General features: G+C 32.6%; 1 protein-coding gene across 5 annotated transcripts; it reads right to left on the reverse strand.

Annotated features, from left to right (window-relative positions):
• Positions 1-55: 55 nt before the first annotated feature.
• Positions 56-8,433, reverse strand: LOC147402994 (sodium/hydrogen exchanger 1-like). Of its 5 annotated transcripts, XM_086438426.1 has the most exons (16): positions 8,167-8,432; positions 8,011-8,074; positions 7,613-7,904; positions 6,998-7,116; positions 4,942-5,039; positions 4,664-4,723; positions 4,507-4,553; positions 4,222-4,416; positions 4,090-4,136; positions 3,560-3,626; positions 3,329-3,429; positions 3,094-3,195; positions 2,683-2,821; positions 2,546-2,608; positions 985-1,068; positions 56-737 (listed from the first exon to the last, which is right to left on the reverse strand). In XM_086438426.1, the coding sequence occupies exons 3-16, from the start codon at positions 7,784-7,786 to the stop codon at positions 408-410; spliced, it is 1,626 nt and encodes a 541-aa protein (XP_086294552.1). In that variant the 5' UTR covers positions 7,787-7,904; positions 8,011-8,074; positions 8,167-8,432; the 3' UTR covers positions 56-407. The 5 variants fall into 5 exon arrangements, with proteins under 5 accessions (XP_086294552.1, XP_086294549.1, XP_086294551.1 ...); XM_086438423.1 differs by having other exon boundaries at positions 7,613-8,074; XM_086438425.1 differs by lacking the exon at positions 8,011-8,074 and having other exon boundaries at positions 8,075-8,432.
• Between the last annotated feature and the right edge of the window lie 13,941 nt (positions 8,434-22,374).

Consider the following 22,374-nt stretch of genomic DNA (forward strand, 5'->3'; position numbering starts at 1 on the left):
AGAAGCACAAGTACTTTACCAAGGAACACCAAAAATAAAAAATAAAAAAATAAAATAGAGGAAAATAAATAAATTATAAAACGCAAATCATGATGGATAGAATTACAGGAAGCACAAGTAGTTTAACAAGGAACACCAAAAAACATAAAAAAGAACAACCTCATTGTACAGCCCGGTCACCTATAGACACTGAGGGTCCATGGTGCTTAAAAAAAATTTATGCAATATTCATAAATAAAAATATAAGCTGCCCAAATAGATTACACTACCCACCATTCACACTAAAAGTTTGTCAATCCTCATAAGCCAATCAGTACCACTGCACATATACCACGCTTTTTTTTTTTTTTTTTTCAGATCCATAAATTAATATTATTGTATGTATACGTTTTGGGTGGATTGTCCTCTCATCTCCATTGATGAATGCTTCGTTCGGTTGGTGAGCAAGGAACAAATGGCACGAAGCCTCGCCCACCGAACATGGGCCGCATGAATGCATCATCAAACTTACGCCAATAATGATGGACAGTGTGAGATGGGGTTGACAGAAGCATGCGAAGGCTGGTTGGTCGGGGGATGTCAATTGTAGCCACATCAGCTTCGGTATCATGCCCATTCCCAAGCAGTAGGGTGGTGAAGGACTTGGGTGTTGATGGCTCTGATGACAACATTCTGCTTAAGTGTTTTGGATGAGGTAGCAAGAGCCTCACAAGAGGCTTGGTCATCAACCCAAACACCTGATGAACATCAAATAGCCAAAAGGTGAAAGATTAATTCCTACTTCAAAAATGTTGCAGTTTTGAGAGGGTAAGTTGCGGATGTGGACCAAGCGACTCTGACACAATACTCTTATGTACAATGGGTAACTATGAACCAAAAGAAAGGCACTCAGTGGGGTTTTGAGTTCAAATCAGTAAATGCATGGACACAAGTAACATTTATGTTAATGGCTACTGTAAGTAGTAAAGGAATGTGGTATCATACCACTGTGCTGAACAGTACGACAGTGATGGTGCTGGTGATCATGATAGCATTCCCACGTAGTTGAGTATGGCCTGACAGTGTAAACTGCAGTAGAAGAGAGACACAGATAAGCAGAAAAAGAGAATAACATATATACATACACACAAACAAAGGCAGGCAACATAAATTCTTTGTTTTTTTTCTTTTTCTTTTTTCCGGTTTTTCCCCCACTTTTTCTATTTGATAACAAAGTATTTTAAAAAGGTATTGTTATTAGTGCCATTCTTGTCAACCTTCACTACATTCGATGACACCTTCATCAACCATCACCAACTAAAAAAAGGGAATCCTCAATGGAAATCTTGACTGCACTAAGATTGTTGAGCTTCAACGTTGCAACTACCATATCTCTAAAAGACCTCCGTAATGGTAGGCAATGGTTTGCAGACTCCAATTGCCCAGTGATGAAATGGGATGCCGAGTATCTTGATTCGTCTTCCTCCTTTCCTTGACAAGTTATAATAAGAGTTACAGTTGTTCACCATCTTTAAGGATCTGTACACCTCTTGTACTTGCGAGCACAAACTCCTTCACCTCCCACTCCAATTTAGTTTCTGAAGAGGGCCAAGCTCCTTCCAAATGAGTACATAGAAATTGGATACTTCGGATTAAATTGTCTCTAATTGATTGGACCTAAGGTTTGCCAATACATGTCCAACAAATTAACTTCACGCGCTACCTCGCTGCTCCATTCCTTGATAAGAAGACCAAAACCCTCTTCTCTCCAGAAACGTTCTTCATTGAGATTGTTTCCATGTTTTGTTTGCCAGGCATCCCAAAGCTTCTGAAAAGTAGGAATCACACTTACGGGTTCCCCTTAGTGATGGACAAGAAAAGGTCTCTTTTAGGTCACTAGAAGAGTACCTCTGTCCCTCAATTTCCTAAATAAAGGGCTTCCTAGCATCCTTACTAGCTTCCTCAAACACTGTCATCGACCACGAGAAGCTACCACTGGAGAGACAAAGTCTACCTACAAATTCCCATCCCCTCTCCGTGATGGTCTTTTGTTCAACCACTATTGACAATCGGTGAGCCATAAACCCTAACAGCTCCGGAATCATGAATTCCAAACTTACTACTTTTTTCTAAACTCACCACTATCATCAAAGTCCTTGTCCCAAAATTGTCTGGAAGCATCTTGTTCCACCATCCCATAACATCAAAAGCAATGTCTTCTATTAATTATACTGTGGTCATGTCTGCAGACTACCGCAATCCATATTCTTTCTGGTCCTCTACTAACTCTTTTACTAAACTGAATTGCATTTTCTTAAGAAACTCCTTTTTTTTGTCTGCATAGATTTTGCAAAAATCTAGTATATTTTCTAAAAAATAAAGAATTGGGGTAACTATCCATTGGATCAACGGACAGTTTAGTGCCATGGACTCTTGTTTTCCAAATTTTTACCTTCTTATAAATGTGTGTGTGTGTGTGTGTGTGCGCATGCTAAGATGGTGTATTAAGAATAAAAATCATGTGTCATCTTAGTCACATGAACAAGAATATTTTCTTTATTTTTACCTTCTTATAAGCAAGTGCCACAGATACGGCACCTCGCATAAGCCCAGCCCACCATATGGTAACCTGTGGGATTCAATATGTCAGTTGGTTTAGGAGGTGAAGTTCATATAATAACAATAATATCTCCATCTACTTACTTGCTGGTTCAAGTTGATTTTTTCATTAGGCGTCTTCTTAGTTAAGTTGGATATAAAGGATAGAGGGAAAACAAAAGCTGCTCGTCCAACCAGAACCAGGCCTAGCAATATTGAGCTCACCCCAACTGACTTTCCAGGACTGCAAAAAGAGGAATCCAGTGCTTAGTCACCCAAAGTTTGAACTTAATGAACACTATTATACAACAAGCCACTTCTTTCATGTGCCTTACATAAATGCCAATAATCTTTAGGGTTGACACTTAATGTCTGGAGGATGTAAATGGATGGAAGGACTGGGATAAGGCATGGGAATATTCATCAATGCTCATACATTTAAGAAGATGAGCTTAAGGCAAATACACTCTTTGGTAATAACAAACAGTTACACAACTACATAAGTTTAGAACATACCTACTACTAACAACTTTCCACTTCTCAATGTCCAATGCATCCATACCGACATAAAGGAAGATAAATATCTCTGCAATGAATGACATTGTTGCAAAAACATGCCTACAAAATAGAAGACATCAGAACTGCAACACTAGTATTACAACTAGTTTGAACAGGGTCCTGGCAAGAGAAAATAACATGAACAAAAATGCCATTGAAATGGTTAGAATAGCTTTCTAAAAGATTGACATACTTGGTAGTGATTCTTGAACTCTCAGTCACATTATGCCAGGTGTAGTGTGACATGACAATCCCGCAAAAGAACACTGTGAGGATGGCACTTAAATCGAACAACTGAAATCAAAAATGAATTTGCCAATATTTGGCGTAAGAAACTGGAGCTGAGATATTCAATCTAAATGGATTCTTCGAAATAAAAACGGGGTGAGGGTTTTTCCCACAGTGTAATAGATAAAATTCTTACTTCAGACAACATATAGGAAAGGTAAGCCATAAGTATCATCACCGCAACCTCACGATCAGTAGAGTGCCTGGAATTTGTCAGAACTTAGCCATTATAATTTTATTGGGATAACAAACATACGACCTTCACTGAGATCATGGAGTTTAGCTTTTATGGAAAAAAGAAAAAACGAAGGTGGTGTCAGTTAGACTACAAGGATGATGTGCCAAATGTGATATACATAGACAGGGTGGGGCCTTGCAGAATGGTAGGTTCTACTCTCTTGCACATGCACCACATGTGCTACACTGAGGCTGGTAGACAGTCTGCAGTCTACAGGGTAATCACTACAATTTTTACCTCCTAAAATGTTAAGGGAAACTGTTTTACCAAATACCAAGTACCAAAAGTAAAGATAACACTGAAAGTTACAACATAATGAGACAAAAACAGCATTTAACTTGGTACACAGAGAAAGAAATTTTCCAATACAAAAACATAACTCTAAAGATATAGCCTATAAGAAGTAAACAGTGGAGTCATTAACAAACCTGCCAAAATATAATTTTTTGATAACGTATGCACTAAGTAGACCAGTCTGCAAGAGAAAAAGAAGAAAGCTTATCTTACACACACATGAGAGAGAGAGAGAGAGAGCGAGCGAGCGAGAGAGAGAGACTTACAAACACTCCTAACAATGTGCTTATGGTAAATAAATATAAGAAGTTGCCAACAAAATGCAAGGCAGTGCTGGAATTGATGTGAGTGAGATCATAACTCTGGATTGCATTAAAAAGTACCACTGATGTGGCATCATTAACAACACCTTCCCCGAAGACTAAACTGTATAATAGAGGTGTCTCATCCTGATTAAGCACCTGTACCAGCAAATGAAATAAACTATAGTTTTTGTTTATTCCTATTTTGAGTAGTTCAAACAATACACAACTTTTTAAGTCTTTCCATACCTGCAATGTGCAAACAGAATCTGTTGCGGAAAAGATTGCTCCAATGGCTGAAAGTAATCAAATGGGATACAGATGACAGCACAAAAAAAGGTGAACTAAAGCAAAAGACAGCATAAAATATAGGGGAGATAAGAAGTGAGTGAAATAAAGAGAGTACCAAGATAATCTCCAATCTCCAAGGTACCTACGTCCATATTTTTAAATATTTGTCTAGCACCTAAGTCATGGATTGGAGAAAATCATGAGAAACTAATGTGACCATAATTAATATTCAGAACTGATAAACCCATACATTTTGGATACTGATATCTAGATGAGCATGTTATAGCTGGGATGTTTATTTTGAAAATTTTCCTCTACTTTTTTCTAAGCAATAAAGCATTCTAAGAATGACCTCGAACACATAAAAGATATCTATAAAGCAGAAGAAAATACCTATTGAAATGATGCCAAAGGATATTAATGTGCCAATAGCCCCAAATAGCATGATTGTCATAAAATTACGAAAAAATTGCTTCTTTTTCACCTGGAACCTAGAACCAGAACAAGTCAATGAAATGGATTAAACACATCGATCTCTTAGCAAGTCAAAAGAAAATTTATTTTTCCAGAGAGGTTTGTGCCTCTTTGTGAAATTTTGCCATTAGTTCTTTGTGACAAATAAATAATACCTAAATGACAAAATTTCTCTGGACGAGGTGAAAACTTCCATGGACAATCAATTTCCAATTAGAATAATTGAAGAAATACAAACATTTAATCTTTATACCTATGAAGAGGAAACACATCACTTGGAAAAAAATATATAACCGTCAAATGATATGATATATGGTCAACATGGGGGGGGGGGGGGGGGGGGGGGAAGGAGAGATAGAGAGAGAGAGGAGGGGAGAGGTCTAAGCAATAAAAAGCAAGCAATCTCGGCCAGGCAGAAACATAGGATAGTGGAGTCCCACCACAAATGAAGTCCAAGAAAAAAAGAATGAGAATAAAAATATACGTAGAGATGTAAAAACCAAAGAATAAGAGAGAGAAAGAAATTATGTTATAAAATGCCATGAAATCTCTTCCACTTACCCGTATCATACGAGATTCTTTGCAATCAATGTAATTGGCTCATTTTGAAACTTCTAAAATTATGTAGTACATAGCATGTGATGATGTAAGTTAGATTACACAATTCTAAAATTATGACTGATTAACTCATGAATAATATAAATAAAAAAAGTTAATAGCCAATTTATGATAGATATATGTTTAACTCTATTTAATATAGAAAATATAGTTGCAGGAAGATTAGTTTTTTTTCCCTTATTTTTATATGTATGAAAGTTATTCTTTAGAGAGGATGCACATATGCACATATAAAAATTAATGGCCAAGAAATACTGAAAAGCGGCCATTTAGGTAACCTCAGTTTTATTACCACCGAGATGAAGAGATTAAGGAAGACGTTTACCATAGAATTAGAGCTGGGTGTTTAAACTGAATATGAACTCCAGTGCTTCCATATTATATGACCAGCACATACCAAACAACTAGAACAAAAATTGTAAAATAAAGTGGCAATGAGAAGGACTTACTCACAAAACCATTGTTGCAAGGATGAGGATATTGTCATTGATGGGATTGGGTATTAATAGCAAGAGAAAGACCAAAAGTAAGTGGATTGGGTGTTAATAGCAGATATGAAGAAGCTTTAATTAACGAAAGGCGTATACTTAGAACTAAATGGAGGAACATGATTCGTTCAACCGACTTGAAAGTTAGAATAAGGCTTTGTTGATGATGAGGATTTAGTTGGTGCCAACCATGGTTTAAAATATCGGAATGTATCGATTGATACTTATTGGTATCGGCCAAGACTGATGCGAAACATTGACTCCGAAACATTTAATGTTTCGGGAATGAATCGGTATGTATCGAATGTATCAACCGATACCGTATCAGTTTTTTCAGTAACCCAAACATTCAATTGATATGATTAAACCTTGGTGCCAAGTAACAAACTTTTTGATACTTTCAATGTTCCTGGAGTGTGATATCAATCGCTCTAGTTAACAGATGTGTCTTTCATAGGCAAATATACAATCATACTAGCATTAGTAGGGATGAGGAAAGATAACACACATTAACACGTCTTCCACAACATACCATACCAAAGAGCAGGACTTAAATTTCAGCATTTTGTTCAGTTTACACAAATATTGTGGCTGTCGCTTATTGTCTACACATTCACGGGTATAAAAGACTACAATATTCAATTTTTATGAGAATTCCCCATTCATTATATTTTTAAATATTAGTGGCAGATGTCAAGAGCAATGACAATAAAAATTGAAATATTTGGTGAAGTAGCTTTAAGATTTCAATAGAGAATTTATGTATTGTGTAGCATGAATTAAAAAGACAAAAATCAAGTCAAATGCTATTATGAAAATTGGATCTTTTCCCGTTAAAAAGAACAGGAGGTGGTGGCGACTCAACATACCCAGCGTTGAAGATAATGGGTGGAAGAAGATATATAAAGAAAAGATCTTCACTGAAGACTAAAATACGCGAGCTTTTTCCTCCCGTAGTTAGTAAAATGATGACTCCAGTACACAAACCCTGCCATCAATCCATAGACCATCAAATATATTTTACCAAAATCAAACACTAATTATATATATATAGGGGACGGATCATGGGACATATGTAAAAACAATGTAATAATAATAAAATTTCAAAATATGGGTTAGAAGTTTTGGATTGAGCTGATTTTTTGTGAGGATGATCTCTATGATGAGAAGATCATCCTAAAAAAAAAAAAATCAGTCCAATCTTAGACTTCTAACCCCATCAAAAGTGATGTAGAATGTGGACCGTCAATTTTTTACCAATAATTTTTAAACCGCTTTTGATGGACTTTGAAGTTTCAGATTGAGCTGATTTTTTTGTGAGGATGATCTTCTCATCATAGAGACCATCCTCACAAAAAATCAGCTCAATCCGAAACTTCTAACCCATATTTTGAAGAACCATTGTTTTTACATATGTCCCATGATCCGCCCCCATACATATATATATATATATATTAAAGACTAAGGCCATTGCACAAACTCACAATAGCAATGGCAGTGGTCGACTCATTCATCCATCGATTTTCCTCCAATAGATGACCGATCACGATACAAGCACAAAGAAGCGTCACAAATATGTTAATTGAAACCACACTAGCGTAATCAGACGAGGTCACTATTCCCAATTTAGTGAAAACGGAGCTAAACTCCAAAGCCATGATGATCCCAAACGAAATCAAGTAAACCAAAGCCAAACCACACAACTCAGAACAACAACACAATTTCCATTTCTGAAACACAGTCTATGTTTCTGAACTTTCAAACCTCACACCAACTCTGCACCAGAACAACAATTCAGATCGAACAAGCAAGTAAATGAGATCATTTGTCCTCACTTCAACTCCACAACTTCAAAAAATCGCAAAAGATCACAGAAACTAACAGTTATCAATCGAACTACAGAGATTCAGAGTCCAATAATTCCTAAAGCGAACAAGCAAAACAACCTGAATCAGAAGTCAGAACCTGTTATTCCAACACTCAAAACAAACAATAGAGCCTCGAACTCAGATTTTTCATAGAAGAATCAAAATCGAACCCGTAAGTCGAAGAAAAACTGCGATAGCGCATGGAATTACAGAGCTGTATGCAAGAAGATTCGAAAATGCGATCTTGGATCTGAGAAATTCGAAGAATTGGAGAATTAGGGTTTTTTATTTTTCTATGGAGAAGGGGAAGAGTAAAAGACTGAAATAGATGGAAGAAGAGGAGGAATAGCGGAGAAGGGAAGAATGAGAAGCTGGAAATGGAAGGGACGCGGTGCAAAAGATCTCTTAAATTGATTTCCGTTTTAACGTAAATTAACGCTTTTGTTTTTTTTTTTTTTTTCGTTTTTAACTCCAAGTTAAGCGTCGAGGGTCGAGACGACTCACCTATTGGTATACTTGAAAGTACCAAACCGCCTTCTTCATCATATTTTGCTGATTATTTTCGTAAGACCCCCCTGCCAGATAGGGGAAATTAGGATTACCCCCGCCCCAAAAAAAAATGCAAGTTAAAGTCTATCCCTATATTTTCATTGAACCATTATGTCTGTTAACAACGTTTATTTTGAGGATTTCGTATTTTTTTTAATGTCGAAAATATTCTTATAGTTGTTATTTTAAAAAATGTCATTCATATACTTTCCTTAAAAAAATAATATATTTTTTTATCATTATATTAAATTTTTGTAAACCGTTTCATTGGATCCAAAATTTAAAGTTCATCTTCTTTGAGAGGATGATGATGAATTAAAATTTCTTATCATCATCTAACCTTTGCTTAAATAATTGTTTCGGTGAAATTAATACAGAGAAGAGGATTTGTTATTTTTGTTTGGAAACTCTACCATTTAAGAAAAGGGTTTACTATTAACGAATCTTATGTTCGTTTAATCTTATTTAAGACACAATTTTTGATATAATGGGTGGAGGAGAGAAAGCTCAAGTAGTTATTTCGACTTTTTTGAGTTCATTAACTTCACTTGTTTGAAAAAATAAAGGAAATAACAGTTTTGTTATGCACGCAAGAGGATACTACTAACAAATATATTTATAGACGGATTTTTTTAATACTAATTTATACTTATTTTTATTTAATCAGTTTTTTTAAAATAAATTAAAAAAATGTTTTGCATGTAAAGATTCAAAGTATTGGGTTATTCTTAAATTGAAAACGATGAAAACTTGTTTATAATCAACTCATTTATGGATAATATCAAAGAAAAAAAATTCAAAGGAATTATGATTTCTTCGTCATTTCTTTTCAACAGTGAAAATAATGAAGAAGGTGAATGAGATAGTCGATTGATCGAACCCTCAAGTAATGATATTTCTGTCATTTCAAATATTTGAGGGTATTTTAGATTTTTAATAGTCTTTGTTAATATGGAACAAATGTTTTAGATAAGAACTTTATTGGATCAATAAAAATCCAAGGAGCAAATCTCATCTTGCATTTTGCTAGAACCCTAATTTCACCTATTTCACATAGGGGTAATAAAAATGTACCCTATTTTTCCATTTTCGAGCTCTTATTTATCCTTTAAGAATAAAAATTCTCATTGAATACTTTGGCTATAAATGATTATTTGGAATCACGTGTTAGTAAAGTAACAACGAGCCCAAAAATTGAAAAAATAAAAAATAAAAGTTATTAAAAATGTCAATAGATAACTAAATATAGGTATTACAAGAATATATTTATAAAAATGAATTGGGGGAGTCATGTTTGTAAAAATGTAATGGATCGACCCAATAAAATCTCCCTCTCTTTCTCTCTATTTTTTACTGTTGATTTGGGTATTGGACTTATATTTCATAACTCTTGAGCATTATTCTCTTGAATAGCTTTTTCATTTGAGAAAATATATCTGAGTCAAGGTAATTAAAACAAAGTTTTCTTAGAATTTTTCTGCCACGTTTCGTAGATTCTACGATAGATGAGATTTTCTAAACAACATAGAAAACCAAGTCCATGTTAGAAATCAATGTTAAACAACCAACATGGAAATTAACCATTCTGACTCAAGGCTTTCCACCATAAGTTGAGAAAAAATCAAGTGGGAAAGGTCAATTGAAATTTGTCGCAGCCAAATGTCCTCATAAGTGCTCCTTTTCTTGAGATAGTGTTGATGATAAATTTATCCTTCTAAGGTTTAGGGAAGATGAACAAGAAATTAAGAGTTTGTTTGATTGCAAAGAAAATTTTAGTTGGCAAATGATTTGTCAAGCAAATCCTATTCTATTGTTTGGGTACAACGTGAAAAATTATTTTTGTTGTTTGAATTGCATAAAAAAAATCAAAAAAATATTATTCTAATTTGACTTTTGTGATAATTATATAAAAAATAATGATAAAATCAATTTCTTTTTTGGGAAAGATTTGAATTATTACACCACAATTTCTTAAATTATTAAAGAATTACTATTGGCACCCAAAAAAATTTAGAGAGCTACTATTGGCACCTTTCATTTTAATTATTCCATCTCAATTTCTTAAATTATTGATCACCCCCCTCCAAAAGAATTAAAACACAAAGGTTTGGCTCAAATTATAATCTCAACATTATGACACCCGTTCAAATAATTTTAGTAGTTGTTTACAATTATGATTAGGCTCATATAAAATCTTAAACCTAAAAAATAGATTAAACCTAACAAATAATGAGATAGTTTTTTTTTGCACCCGAACTTTTACTTTTTTTTTGTGTGCCTCATTTTGAGAATTAAACAAAATTTGATGCATGTTTTGCTAAATTAGCACGACAGAGATGATAGCCACAACAGATCAAACCCGAACATTCACAACATTGCATACCCCTCATGGATGGGTGCCAAGCATTTACAAGGCAGCCCTAGTTAGGATGATTCAAATTGAAATCACGCTTAAAACTCCTAACCAACTGTATTAGGCAGAGAAACCTTAATATTTTATATTCTAAGTGTATACTTTGTTGATTAGAAAATTAACTTTGATATTCAAATAGAATTCACTTGCATCATACCATAGTGAGCTAAAAGATATTGTCAAAGATGATGGTAGTGACCCACTAATTTGTGCCTCGTGTCTTGAGGCATTTTGAGATGAAATATATATATAAATTTGTATAGTTGACAATCAAATTCCTATGAACATTATAAAAATAAAAATAAAAATATTAATTTAAAATTAAATAAAATATTCATTAATAGTATCATGTAAAGATCTCGATGAGAGTATCTAATGGAATTATTTTTGACACTAATCAATTTTACAAAATAATACTTATGGCACTTTGAAATTTCAAAACAAAAAAGCCAACTTTATAAAAAGATATGAGTAGTTAGACATGATTTGTTGCATTAAAGTAGATAAATTTAGACAACATAAGACATATTTATAAAAAATAGTACATGGGTGGTTTTGAAGAATGATTCAACTTGGTGACTTAGCTTAATATATTATTATACAAATAAAATAGTTACGATGTAACAATGATGACAATGCAATAGTTGATTTAAATGATTAAAACATAAGGTTTCGCAAACATATATTATAGAATTGAAAAAGTCACTTATGTGTATAATGAGACCACGCCACTCGTGGATCTGTGAGTACTATTTGACATCATTTCTTTTTAAATAATAAGTACTATTACATATATAATTATTATATTATAAAAATGAAGTTTAATTTAATTATTTGATGCATTATGAAACATAGATTCTTCTGGCACATCAAGTTTTACTTACAATACACCAATCCTTTTGAAATTAAATAATGCGAAATTTTTGTATAAATGTGTGCAACTTATGACAAAATTCAAGTTTTGATACACTGTCGATTTCGTCATTTTTACAATCAACGAATTTGTTGATAAATTACCAATGAGACCGTAGGTAAATTTCAAAGTAATTTTTGTAATCAGCGAACTCACTATTAAATTACCAGTAAGATCATAGGTAATGTTAAAGTCAAATGCCCTTGATATTTTTAATAACAAGTTTGCTAATATTTTATCAATGAATTTGTTGGTTATAAAAGTGACGAATTTACTAATAAACATGTTTTGAGAATTAAAATAAACAATCTACCACACTTGAAATTTTGCAATATTTAACACACGAAATGGTAATTTGCTCTTAAATGATGGGTCTTGTTAATGTGTGTACCCTTGCCATACAGGCATAGGTTAAAGTGAAATATATTTACCTTGAAAATAAGTACTGGAGAGAATTACAGGTAGAAAAGAAAAACTTTTGAGTGTATTTTATATAGGAAATTCAAATTTCAAGGTGTATTTAATGCATCTAAACATGTGCCTTTAGGCACGTGTTAACAAAACCCTTAAATGATTATATATATAGTTGAGAGATTTATTGGGTAGACCTATCTGTTACAATTTTATTACAAACTCCCTTACTTTATCAAGTTTGTTACTCTCACAAACCTTATTTTAATGTGACTAATTTTGTAAGATTTCAAATCTTACCAAGGATGTTAGGCCCACATGGATTATCAAATTGGAAATCCAACACCCCATTCATCTATATTTTATGAAAAAGCTCATATTCAAAAGAATAAATTAAAAGAATATTATATTTTGAACTTGATTGAAGCGGTTGAAAATGGAGGACTACTAAATTTAAAATTAAAATTCAACTCTGAAAATTAATCTTTTATTTTTATTTATTTTTTTCAAATTTTTTAGACTTTTTTCCTTTATTACCTTGAGACGTTGATTTTTTGAATAATAAATTAACAATCTCAATTTAAATTTTATGACGTGGATCACCTCTTTAAGCTTTGCTAGGTAACAATAATTTGATAAAGTAAGATTCCGTTGGGGTTGTCAGAATTTCAAGTGACAATTCGAAGGGAGATGGGTCTGCCGGGTGTCTCTCTATATATAGTTTGATGTGTTATAAGCAAACATTGGTGTGTTAATAAAACTGTCTCATTATAAAAAGAAGTGAAATAGAATCTGAGTGGTGACGGAATCTTGAACTGTCGAAGGCAGGCGTGCGACAATGCGACACTTTATTTATGGTGAAATGGCAGACAAACCTCTTCAGATGCTTTGCATCCTGCATTCCATTAGGGGTTCCAAAGGTACCCTCGCGCGCAGGTTAGCGCGGACTACTCGATGCTATGATGACGTCACAATAATGTTCTCTCTCTCTCTCTATATATATATATATTTATAGGGTCCCGTTCGGCACCCTTAGTTTTGCCACACACTTTAACAAACGCGTTTTGTCTTACATGGGTTAGAAATTTCAGAATGAGCTGATTTTTGGTGAGGATGATCTCTATCATCCTCACCAAAAATCAGCTAATTCCAAAACTTCTAACCCCATCAAAATTGATTTACAAAAAATGGACGGTCCACGATTTTTCAACGTGTAAACATGGGGCTAAACATTTCGGAATGGGCTGATTTTTGGGGAGGATGATCTTCTAATCATAGAGATCATCCTCACCAAAAATCAGCCCATTCCAAAACTTCTAACCCATGTAGGACAAAAAACGTTTGTTAAAGTGTGTGGTAAAACTTAGGGTGCTGAACATTTCCCATATTTATAATATCTAAAATAGATGCTTTATTGGTTCGGATACAATAATACCCGAATCCAAATTCGAAATTCTTATCTAATATTTAAATTCAAGATGGAAGTTCTAAAACTCTATTCGAATTCGAATCCGAGATAATCTTATCAGATATCGGATAATATCCGATTAGAATTCAAATAATATATATATTAAAAATATATATATATATAATTTTTTCTTATCTAACTAATTTTTCATTATTAAATTTTTTTTATTATATATTATATTATTTATGTAATAAATAATCAAATAAAATAATATATATTATATATTATTTTGAATCGAATATTATCGGATTTGAAATGTTAATATTCAAATCCATATCCGATAAGGATTCAAATATATAAAATTATCTGAATTCAAATCCAATATCTGCAAAATTTGGATAATATCTGATTTTTTTGAATTCGAATTTTCAACTATCCATTGAAAGCCAAGTTTGATGGGAACTTAAAGCATAGAAATATTGATGCAAAGCCCTTAGAGACAGACACGTCATGGAAGGGAAAATTTTCCAGTTGATGAACATAAAATATTGAGTAATGATAATCTGACTCAAAAAAGGTATTCCATCTGTACTCGATTAACATGGCAAGTGCAAAGAACTATAGATATTTTTCTTCAAAATACACAAGGAAAAGTCTACGGTTCTGTGCACTTGTCATGTCAATCGAGTACAGACCACATATGCTTTTCGAGTCATTTTATTATTAGTCTAAAATATTTGATGATCTCTTTCTAGAAAATGCTTAGTGGAAAATTAAATTAGGTTTATTAACTCAAGATATCCATGCAATGAGAGAATAACAGAATTATATAGAGTCTAAGATATATGTTGATAGATGAACACTTGTTAAATTCATAGAACTTGGGATCAAGTCTGGCTCTTGGGAACAAATGACATCCCAAGAGCAAATTGATGATATATGCATTTTCTGATAATGATTACGAGCACACCTTTCAAGTTTATATGCAAGTAACTTGACAATTGATAGATCATTTGTAAAAGCAAATCAATACATCGAGGAATCGTTGATTAATTTGTCAATTAATTCATCGATTTAATTAGTTAACCCCTAATTTGAAAACTTTACGAAAATTTTGAAAATTTTAGATAATTTCGTGACTATGATTGAGATCCAATGTGGTTCCGAACTAATAAGGACCCAGTTGAATAAGTTACCTGATTGGTTATGAGTCGAATGTGATTCAAAAGTCCAATCCAGATGAGTCTTGAAATGATCCAAATGAGCCAAATTGTTGTTTAAGAAAGTCAAATAATCTTAAACTATCTTTTACTCCAAGAAATGTTTCCAAACTTCGTGTCCAACATCCGAGGTTTGGTCCCCCTACTCTGTTAGGTCAGTGGGCATGACTTATAAATAATTGGCCCATCTTTCTCTCTAAGTCGATATCAGTATCATCGTCAAAGTCTTATTCTTAAAATTGGAGTTTATTCATTGAGTCCTACTTTTCCATTCAATTATTTAAAGCTATTAAGCAATGCCGGTCTTATAAAGAAATATGATTGTGCCAACTTAACAAAATTGATAAAGATTTGTGGGTGTTGATACCACAATTTGGGTTCAAAACCCATTGAATTCACTTCACCTCATTGATTACAAACCGAACCAAGCTGCGCCCCTATTGCGAATCCCTAGCATCTCAACTGTCAGTTTGACGGAGAATCTCAACTTATCCTTGGCTGAAGCAAGGGTTTTTCAAAAAATTATTGATCGATCGAATCACACAAAGAATCACCTCAACATGATAATCATTGTTACCATAAATATATCAACTATCTATCTATATATATATATAATTTGTTTAATTAGATTGACGATACAAAATTTTTAACTTTAATTTAATTTTCCAATGGATTAGGAATATCAAAATGGATTGTATTTTTTGAATTATCCAAAACAAATCAGTTTCTATATTAATCTTCTTATAAATATTTTCCAAGTTAGCAACATTTGTAGATTTTATATCTTTTAATAAAATATAATTTTCCAGTGTCTTTCACTATTTGCCGAGAACTTGATTTCCCTAGAAAACAGGACTTGTAATTTTGAAAAATAATAATTTCTTACTTTACTAAAGAAAATTAAACTTTCCATTTGTCAAGAAATTTTGAGTCCTCCTATAGCATGTTTGCTTGCCCAATTGCAATCAATTTTCCTTGGGATCCTATTCTCCAAATATAATATAATCAAACATGGAGAAAAATGGTTTCTTAGGAATTTTGCCAACAAACAAAAGAGATGTTTTGTTCTTCTAAGCCCAGCCCACTTATACTATGTGGACTTTTCCATCCTCGGCCCATGATTGAGGCTATCCATCAAAAATATATCCAAGAAAAAACAATACTAATCCTTAAGAGTTTTCTTCATTGCTTGTACCGATCTTGTCCAAGTTTTGAAACTATGGTCCAAATCATGATTTTCAGGTCCAGATTTTTGGTCAAATCCTTCCAATTCATATTAATTGGATTTTACCTCAAGAGTTAGTTGAGTTGGTAAGGTTGATTGGGTTTGTTGTCTAGGCCATGCCTTCAAAACTCTATATACCCTTTTCCACCAAAAAAAGATTATTTAATGTTGTACATGTGTTGGGTGGGATGACATGTGCAACTGTTAAAGTAAAAAAATTAATGTTGATTGGATTTAATGGATATATTTACAAGATGTGGGCATTCTAACAATATTAATGCCCCGAATCCCTTCAAAACTTTTCAGTTAAATGTACTTGGACGAGAGTAGTGCTTGGTTGGATGACCTCTTGGAAAGTCCTGTATTGCACCCTTTCTTTTTTTACAGAACAACAAAAATAGATATATTTATATTTTGGGGTTGGTGTCGTGAAACAACCTTATTTTGACAACAATCAACAGTTCTAAAACTTATAACCCATATAGGGAAAATGTTTGTCATTGAGGTTGTTAAAATGATCCCAATCCCCCCCTATATTTTATTAAAAAATATTATTCTATTATAAATTAAATTAATAAATAATAAATAAAAATTCTTATTTAATCTAAATAAAAAACATTTAGATTTCTTAAATATCTTACTTATATTAATCAGCTTGGTTGAGTTAAAAAAAACCGATAATTCTAGATCTTAGATGAGTCACTTAGACAACTGATTCGTGATGAAAATATATTTCCAATCCCTCAAAGGCCTAGGTAGCTCAGATCTCCTACAAATAATTGAGATGTATAAGATGACTGAAAATCACGCTTGCATGCCTCCAACACTAAGATACCTTGCTAGTCCCATATTTACAAGTCGTATTCTAGACCTATCATATATTTATATCTATTAGACCAAACTAAAAATTAAAGAAATCTGAATTTATTGAGAATTCTTGAATGGACATTACATGAACCCTACTAGGACATTTAAAGATATTAGAAACTAGCCTAATATAGAGTTACTAATTATCTATAATTCTTAATGTAGAATATCTTAATATATATTACTAAATATTTTATTTTCAATCACAATTTTAAATCGAGCGAACCCAACCGACTAACCAGAAATCACAAAGTCTAGACTCTAGTACTGAAATACATGAAATTAACATACACACGTGTAGTTCAATTGGTTTGACACATTGCAAATCAACTTTGAGGTCGTGTAAGGTGAGTGATGTACTGTACTATATAATGTTTAATTTTGGAAGGGTTCCATTGCAGCTTTAGAAGGAAAAAAAGGGAAAGATGCACCCACTCCCACGACACACGAGACCCACAAAGTGGGGGGAGATGGAGAAGAATCTTTTATTACCCTCGTTTAGTCTTTATTAATGTCAATTAGGGGGGTCTACAAATAGGACAAATAATATCAAAAAATACTTTTCAGACCATACAACTGCAGATCAACCATTGGATGACTTCGCCACTAATTCACGGATGGAGGACATTGAAGCTGAAAAATCTAAGTACAATAGGACTTAAAATGGTTTGAATTTTATCCGAAATACAAGTGACTTGAATCCAAATTTAAGAGGTTTGATTTCTTCAAATATATCTAAACTAAAATATATGGGTTGATGTCCCTGGACCCAAGTCAGATCCGGATCCATCCTTATACTTAGGGGTGCACATGGTTCAGATTTTGGCAAAATTGGAATCGAATCAAATATGATCGGTTCTACAAATTTGGAATCGAACCAATCCAATTACCTTATAGAACCGAACCAATCCAAACCAACCTTGGTTCGGATCGGTTCTCGGTTCTCATACTTTCAAAATAGAAAAACTAGTATTTTTTATTTCAAAAAAGGAATCATTTGGATCATATCATAAATAATGCCTATTTTTAAAATGAAAATGATTTTATGATTAAATTTTGATTGAAATCTGTATAAATTAAAAATAAGAGGAAGCTCAATGAGAATATAAAAAAATTATAATCTTAAAATTTGTATTTTGGAAGGATTAGTGAGGAAACTAATCCATAAATGGTAGATTAACGAATCCAAGTCTAGGTTTGTATAGTATATTTCATCTAACAAACATGACATAAAGGTTTTCGTAAAAAAATAAAAAATCAAACTCTTTGAAATTTTTTTTTCCATAAATGAGTTAATCCATTTAAGAGTTGAGAGAGAAATGTGTGTACATTTTTTATGAGTTTTTGTTAGAAAAAAATGGAGGAGATAAAGTTAAAGACTTTGATGAGTTACCTCTTCGTAACATACTAATACAGTTGAGAGAGAAAAATAGATAATAGAAAAACAAAACTAAAAATGATTTTATTTTTAAATATATATATTATAATAGATACTTCGGATTAGTTCGATTCTCGGATTGGTTCGATTCTATTATACCCCTAATCCGGAGCCGAACCAAATCAATCGGATTTTTTTATATACAATCCACACCCGAACCAAACCATGTTCAATCTGAACCAATCCAATCCAAAAGACTTCGGATTGGTTCGGTTCTCGGATTTACCCAATCCAATGTGCACCCCTACTTATACTTGTCGATTCAAATGATATATTACTTTATAAGTAATATTTTATATTTTTTAGGAGAACTTTTAACAGGGTATAGTGGCTAGGGTCTTCCTCTATAAAGGATAAAGAAAGAGGTCTTGAGTTCAAGTCACACTTTTGCTAATTTTTATTGAAATAACTTTGAACGATTCAAAATTATTTGACCCGAATCAATTAATTAGGTCAGGATAGAGGACGGATCCAAATACGGGTTTGCTAAAAAATGGTTCGGATGTGATTTTTAGGTGGTAAGATTTGGATATGAATCTGATTAAAGTTTTTTGGATCCTGACCCGAACCCAACCCGATTTAAGTCTTAACACATAATCCTCATTTTGGAAAAAATAAGTAGGGAATTTTAGTGATCCCTTCCTAGCAAAATCGGTGATATTAGGTTAATCCTCCTGTAAAATGCAAGATTAAGTTTACCCTTAACCAGAAGCAATGCCCTTGATGTTGATGACTAAGTGAAGAAATTTTACTTTCTTCAAAGTTTGATTTAAAAAATTTAAGTTTTGGAGGGTATTTTCAAGGGAAAAAAAAAATACAAAAATGGGTAACCAAACCATTTAATAAATATTTAAAACTGGGTACGGATGGTAATTTCCAACAACATATTCAATTTAAAAGAATTTTGGAAAAAAAAGGATTCCCATAACTGATTCTTGATCATAATCGAATTATTGCATGGAATAAATTTCACAATATGAACAACTACTTTGATTCTTTCCCGAACAATATCAATTGAAAATTTGGATCTGGATATAGATCCGATCCATTTCGATCAAACGACTTAGAATCCGGATTGATTGTCCATGAATGTGAGAGAAAGAGAGACAAATTTATCATATAGAGGAAAAAAATGTCCTTGTTGAAATTGATATCTTAACAATAGATATTTTATAACATTTAAAGTTGACGGCCACGATTGTTGCAAGGAATTATGTCTTTGTCCTTCCAACGTGGTCGCCCCCATTTCATTGTCAATTGTAATCATAGTTGTCTTCTTCATATTTTATTATTATTGTTGATGAATGAGAGAGTGAAAGAGGGAGAGAGTTGTTTTTGTGCGTAATCTTACGGACAAAGCAATGACTTTTGATTTTGATCTTACTTTAACCATCAAATATTTATTTATGAGCTCTCGTGGAGACAAGCATCATCAAAGATGATTAAAGTGAAAAATCAAAAACATCACATAAATGAAGAAAGACTCTGGATTTAATACAATGTCTCATTCCTATAATAAAGGTAAGGTGTCTAAGTAACATGTTTTTGTTAGAGTTTAAAACACCTAGGGCTCTTAATCAAGTCATGCACGCAGTCTGATGTATATGAACTCCAACAAAAATATATGCCACGTAGACACCTAAATTTGTTATAGGTTTCAATAATAAAATATTTAAAAAGTAAGCAAACCAACGTGTTAAACACGCCCTCCAAACCCAAAAGTACATCTAGTATTTTTATTCGAAAAGTAACTAAAATGGACATATTTATGGTTTCAAAAAAAAAAAAAAAAAAACTATATTTAATATTTTAATTTGAATTTTGAAAAAACCCAAAATGGATATGTTTATTTGTGTCTATTTTTTTCTCATTTCCACACCTTTTTTTAATATAATAAATTTATATTTTCTTTGATTATTGATAATACATATATAGATTTTCTTCCTTTAGTTCAAAAGTGAGTTTCAACTCTCGATATTTAGTCTTCTTGATCCTATGTCCAAACTTTGACTATCAAGTTAATTTAATTTTTTGTCGGGTAACAAAATATATCAAAGAGAGAATTGCATATATTTGCTTTCATCATATTTCTTTATATAATTTTTTTAAATCTCTACTCAAATCAAATTTATATCTACCTCTATCACTTAAGTTGACAATTGTCACATATAACTCTTTCGAGACTTCATGGAGGTATTTTTTGTGCACGACATATACATGTTGGTTTTTGACAATGAACACCTTTGAGGTTTTTGATTTTTAAAGCATGTGTCGTCTGATTACATCATCGCACACTCATTCATGGGGTGTGTGTAGCTATTGTTTTGGTATTGAAACTCTAATATTTCATGAAAAGACTCAAAGTTTTCCCTCTTGAATCCCAAGACGTGATATCATATCATGTGTGCATTCGATGAAAGTGATATAAAGAAGAAAATACACAATTTAATCAAAAACTTCCAAAATTATAAATAGAGATTCCATGTATACAATTTTATTCTATCTGACTAAAACTTTGTTCAACTTGAATTAACTTCATAGCCAAAATATTTTGAGGAAACATAGGAAGCGCCATCAGGGAGGAAATCAAACTTGGAACTTAAAGATTGATTTGTTTATAGTTTTGAATTTTTCACCCACACAACTTTCATGGTATGGGCCAATCTAGACCATTCAATAGGCCTTGATGAGCCATCAAATAGTTTGTGATGAATGATTCATGGACAAGGATATACCTCTCTTTAGCTTGTGATCTAAATTAGAAGACTAAAAGAAAGCGACCTAAATGCTCTCATCTTCAACATATAATCAAATACTTTGAATTTTCCTCTCAAGAACTGTAATCTTCAAGCTCTTGCACATCAGGGTAAATTATTTATAACATTTTCAACTTTGTATAGAAAATATCAAATATCCATAATCATCTTTATTCCAAAACTTCAATCTTATTCTTAATGTTTGATTATTAAACGAGCTAATTAAGTTTGAGAAATAGAAAAATAAAATGTGTCGCAATAAACATACTTAAAAAAAAGTCACTCGAAATTCACTTACTGACGTGATATGTGTAAAGAATCATAAATCTTTTTCTTCGAGATACACAAGGAAAATATCTACGATTCCGTTCACACATTCACATCAACAAGTGAATTTTTTTTGTATCAAGAAATTTATATCATTAAGTTGAAAATGACTGGTATTGAATAGAAAAACAATATTAGGATGGTTCGATGCTCATGTGGGACCTACTCAGTGGTCCATGATAATAAGAGGTGGGACCCACATTTTAAGTGCTTCAAATTTTGCTTGCCAGAGAGGACATTCCATTAGATAACCGATAAGTCCTAGGAATATAATCGATGAAAAAATATCTCCCAATAGTTGTTATATTGTTAAATAACTTATTAAATGGGTAGGGGTGAGTTTTAGTTTCCAACGACGTTGAAACTCTTCACATTTAAAAAAAATGTGCACTTGGGACATCGACATACACTATATGAAGGGCCCTGTGATATTGACATGCACCCATCAAATGGGGTGTCATGGGCATTATTTCTTGCAGTTATCATTCTCTTGGACAAATATGGATTCCAAACAAGATTTATTACCCTTATTGAATGGGTTCCATCATAACCATCATTCTAAATCGGAATTTAATCCGTTGATAACGAATTTCAATATTGGATCCAAATCTGGTTTGATATCCCTCGGATTATGACATTTATGTAAATAAATTTATTTATTTTTGTGATATATATTAATATGCGTGTGTGAGGAATATGAATTTTGTTTAAGACTTCGATGATGATGATGATGATGATGAAGAAATTGGGATAGTTGATACATAATCAATCAATAAATAAGACATCAGAGGTCAACCCCGAGGAGGTGGCTCAGTGGCAATTTCAAATCCAATAAGTCATGAGAGTCCGTA

The sequence above is a fragment of the Akebia trifoliata genome, chromosome 4, assembly GCF_017979445.1.
Source record: "Akebia trifoliata isolate Shusen 1 chromosome 4, ASM1797944v1, whole genome shotgun sequence".
Lineage (NCBI taxonomy): Eukaryota > Viridiplantae > Streptophyta > Magnoliopsida > Ranunculales > Lardizabalaceae > Akebia > Akebia trifoliata.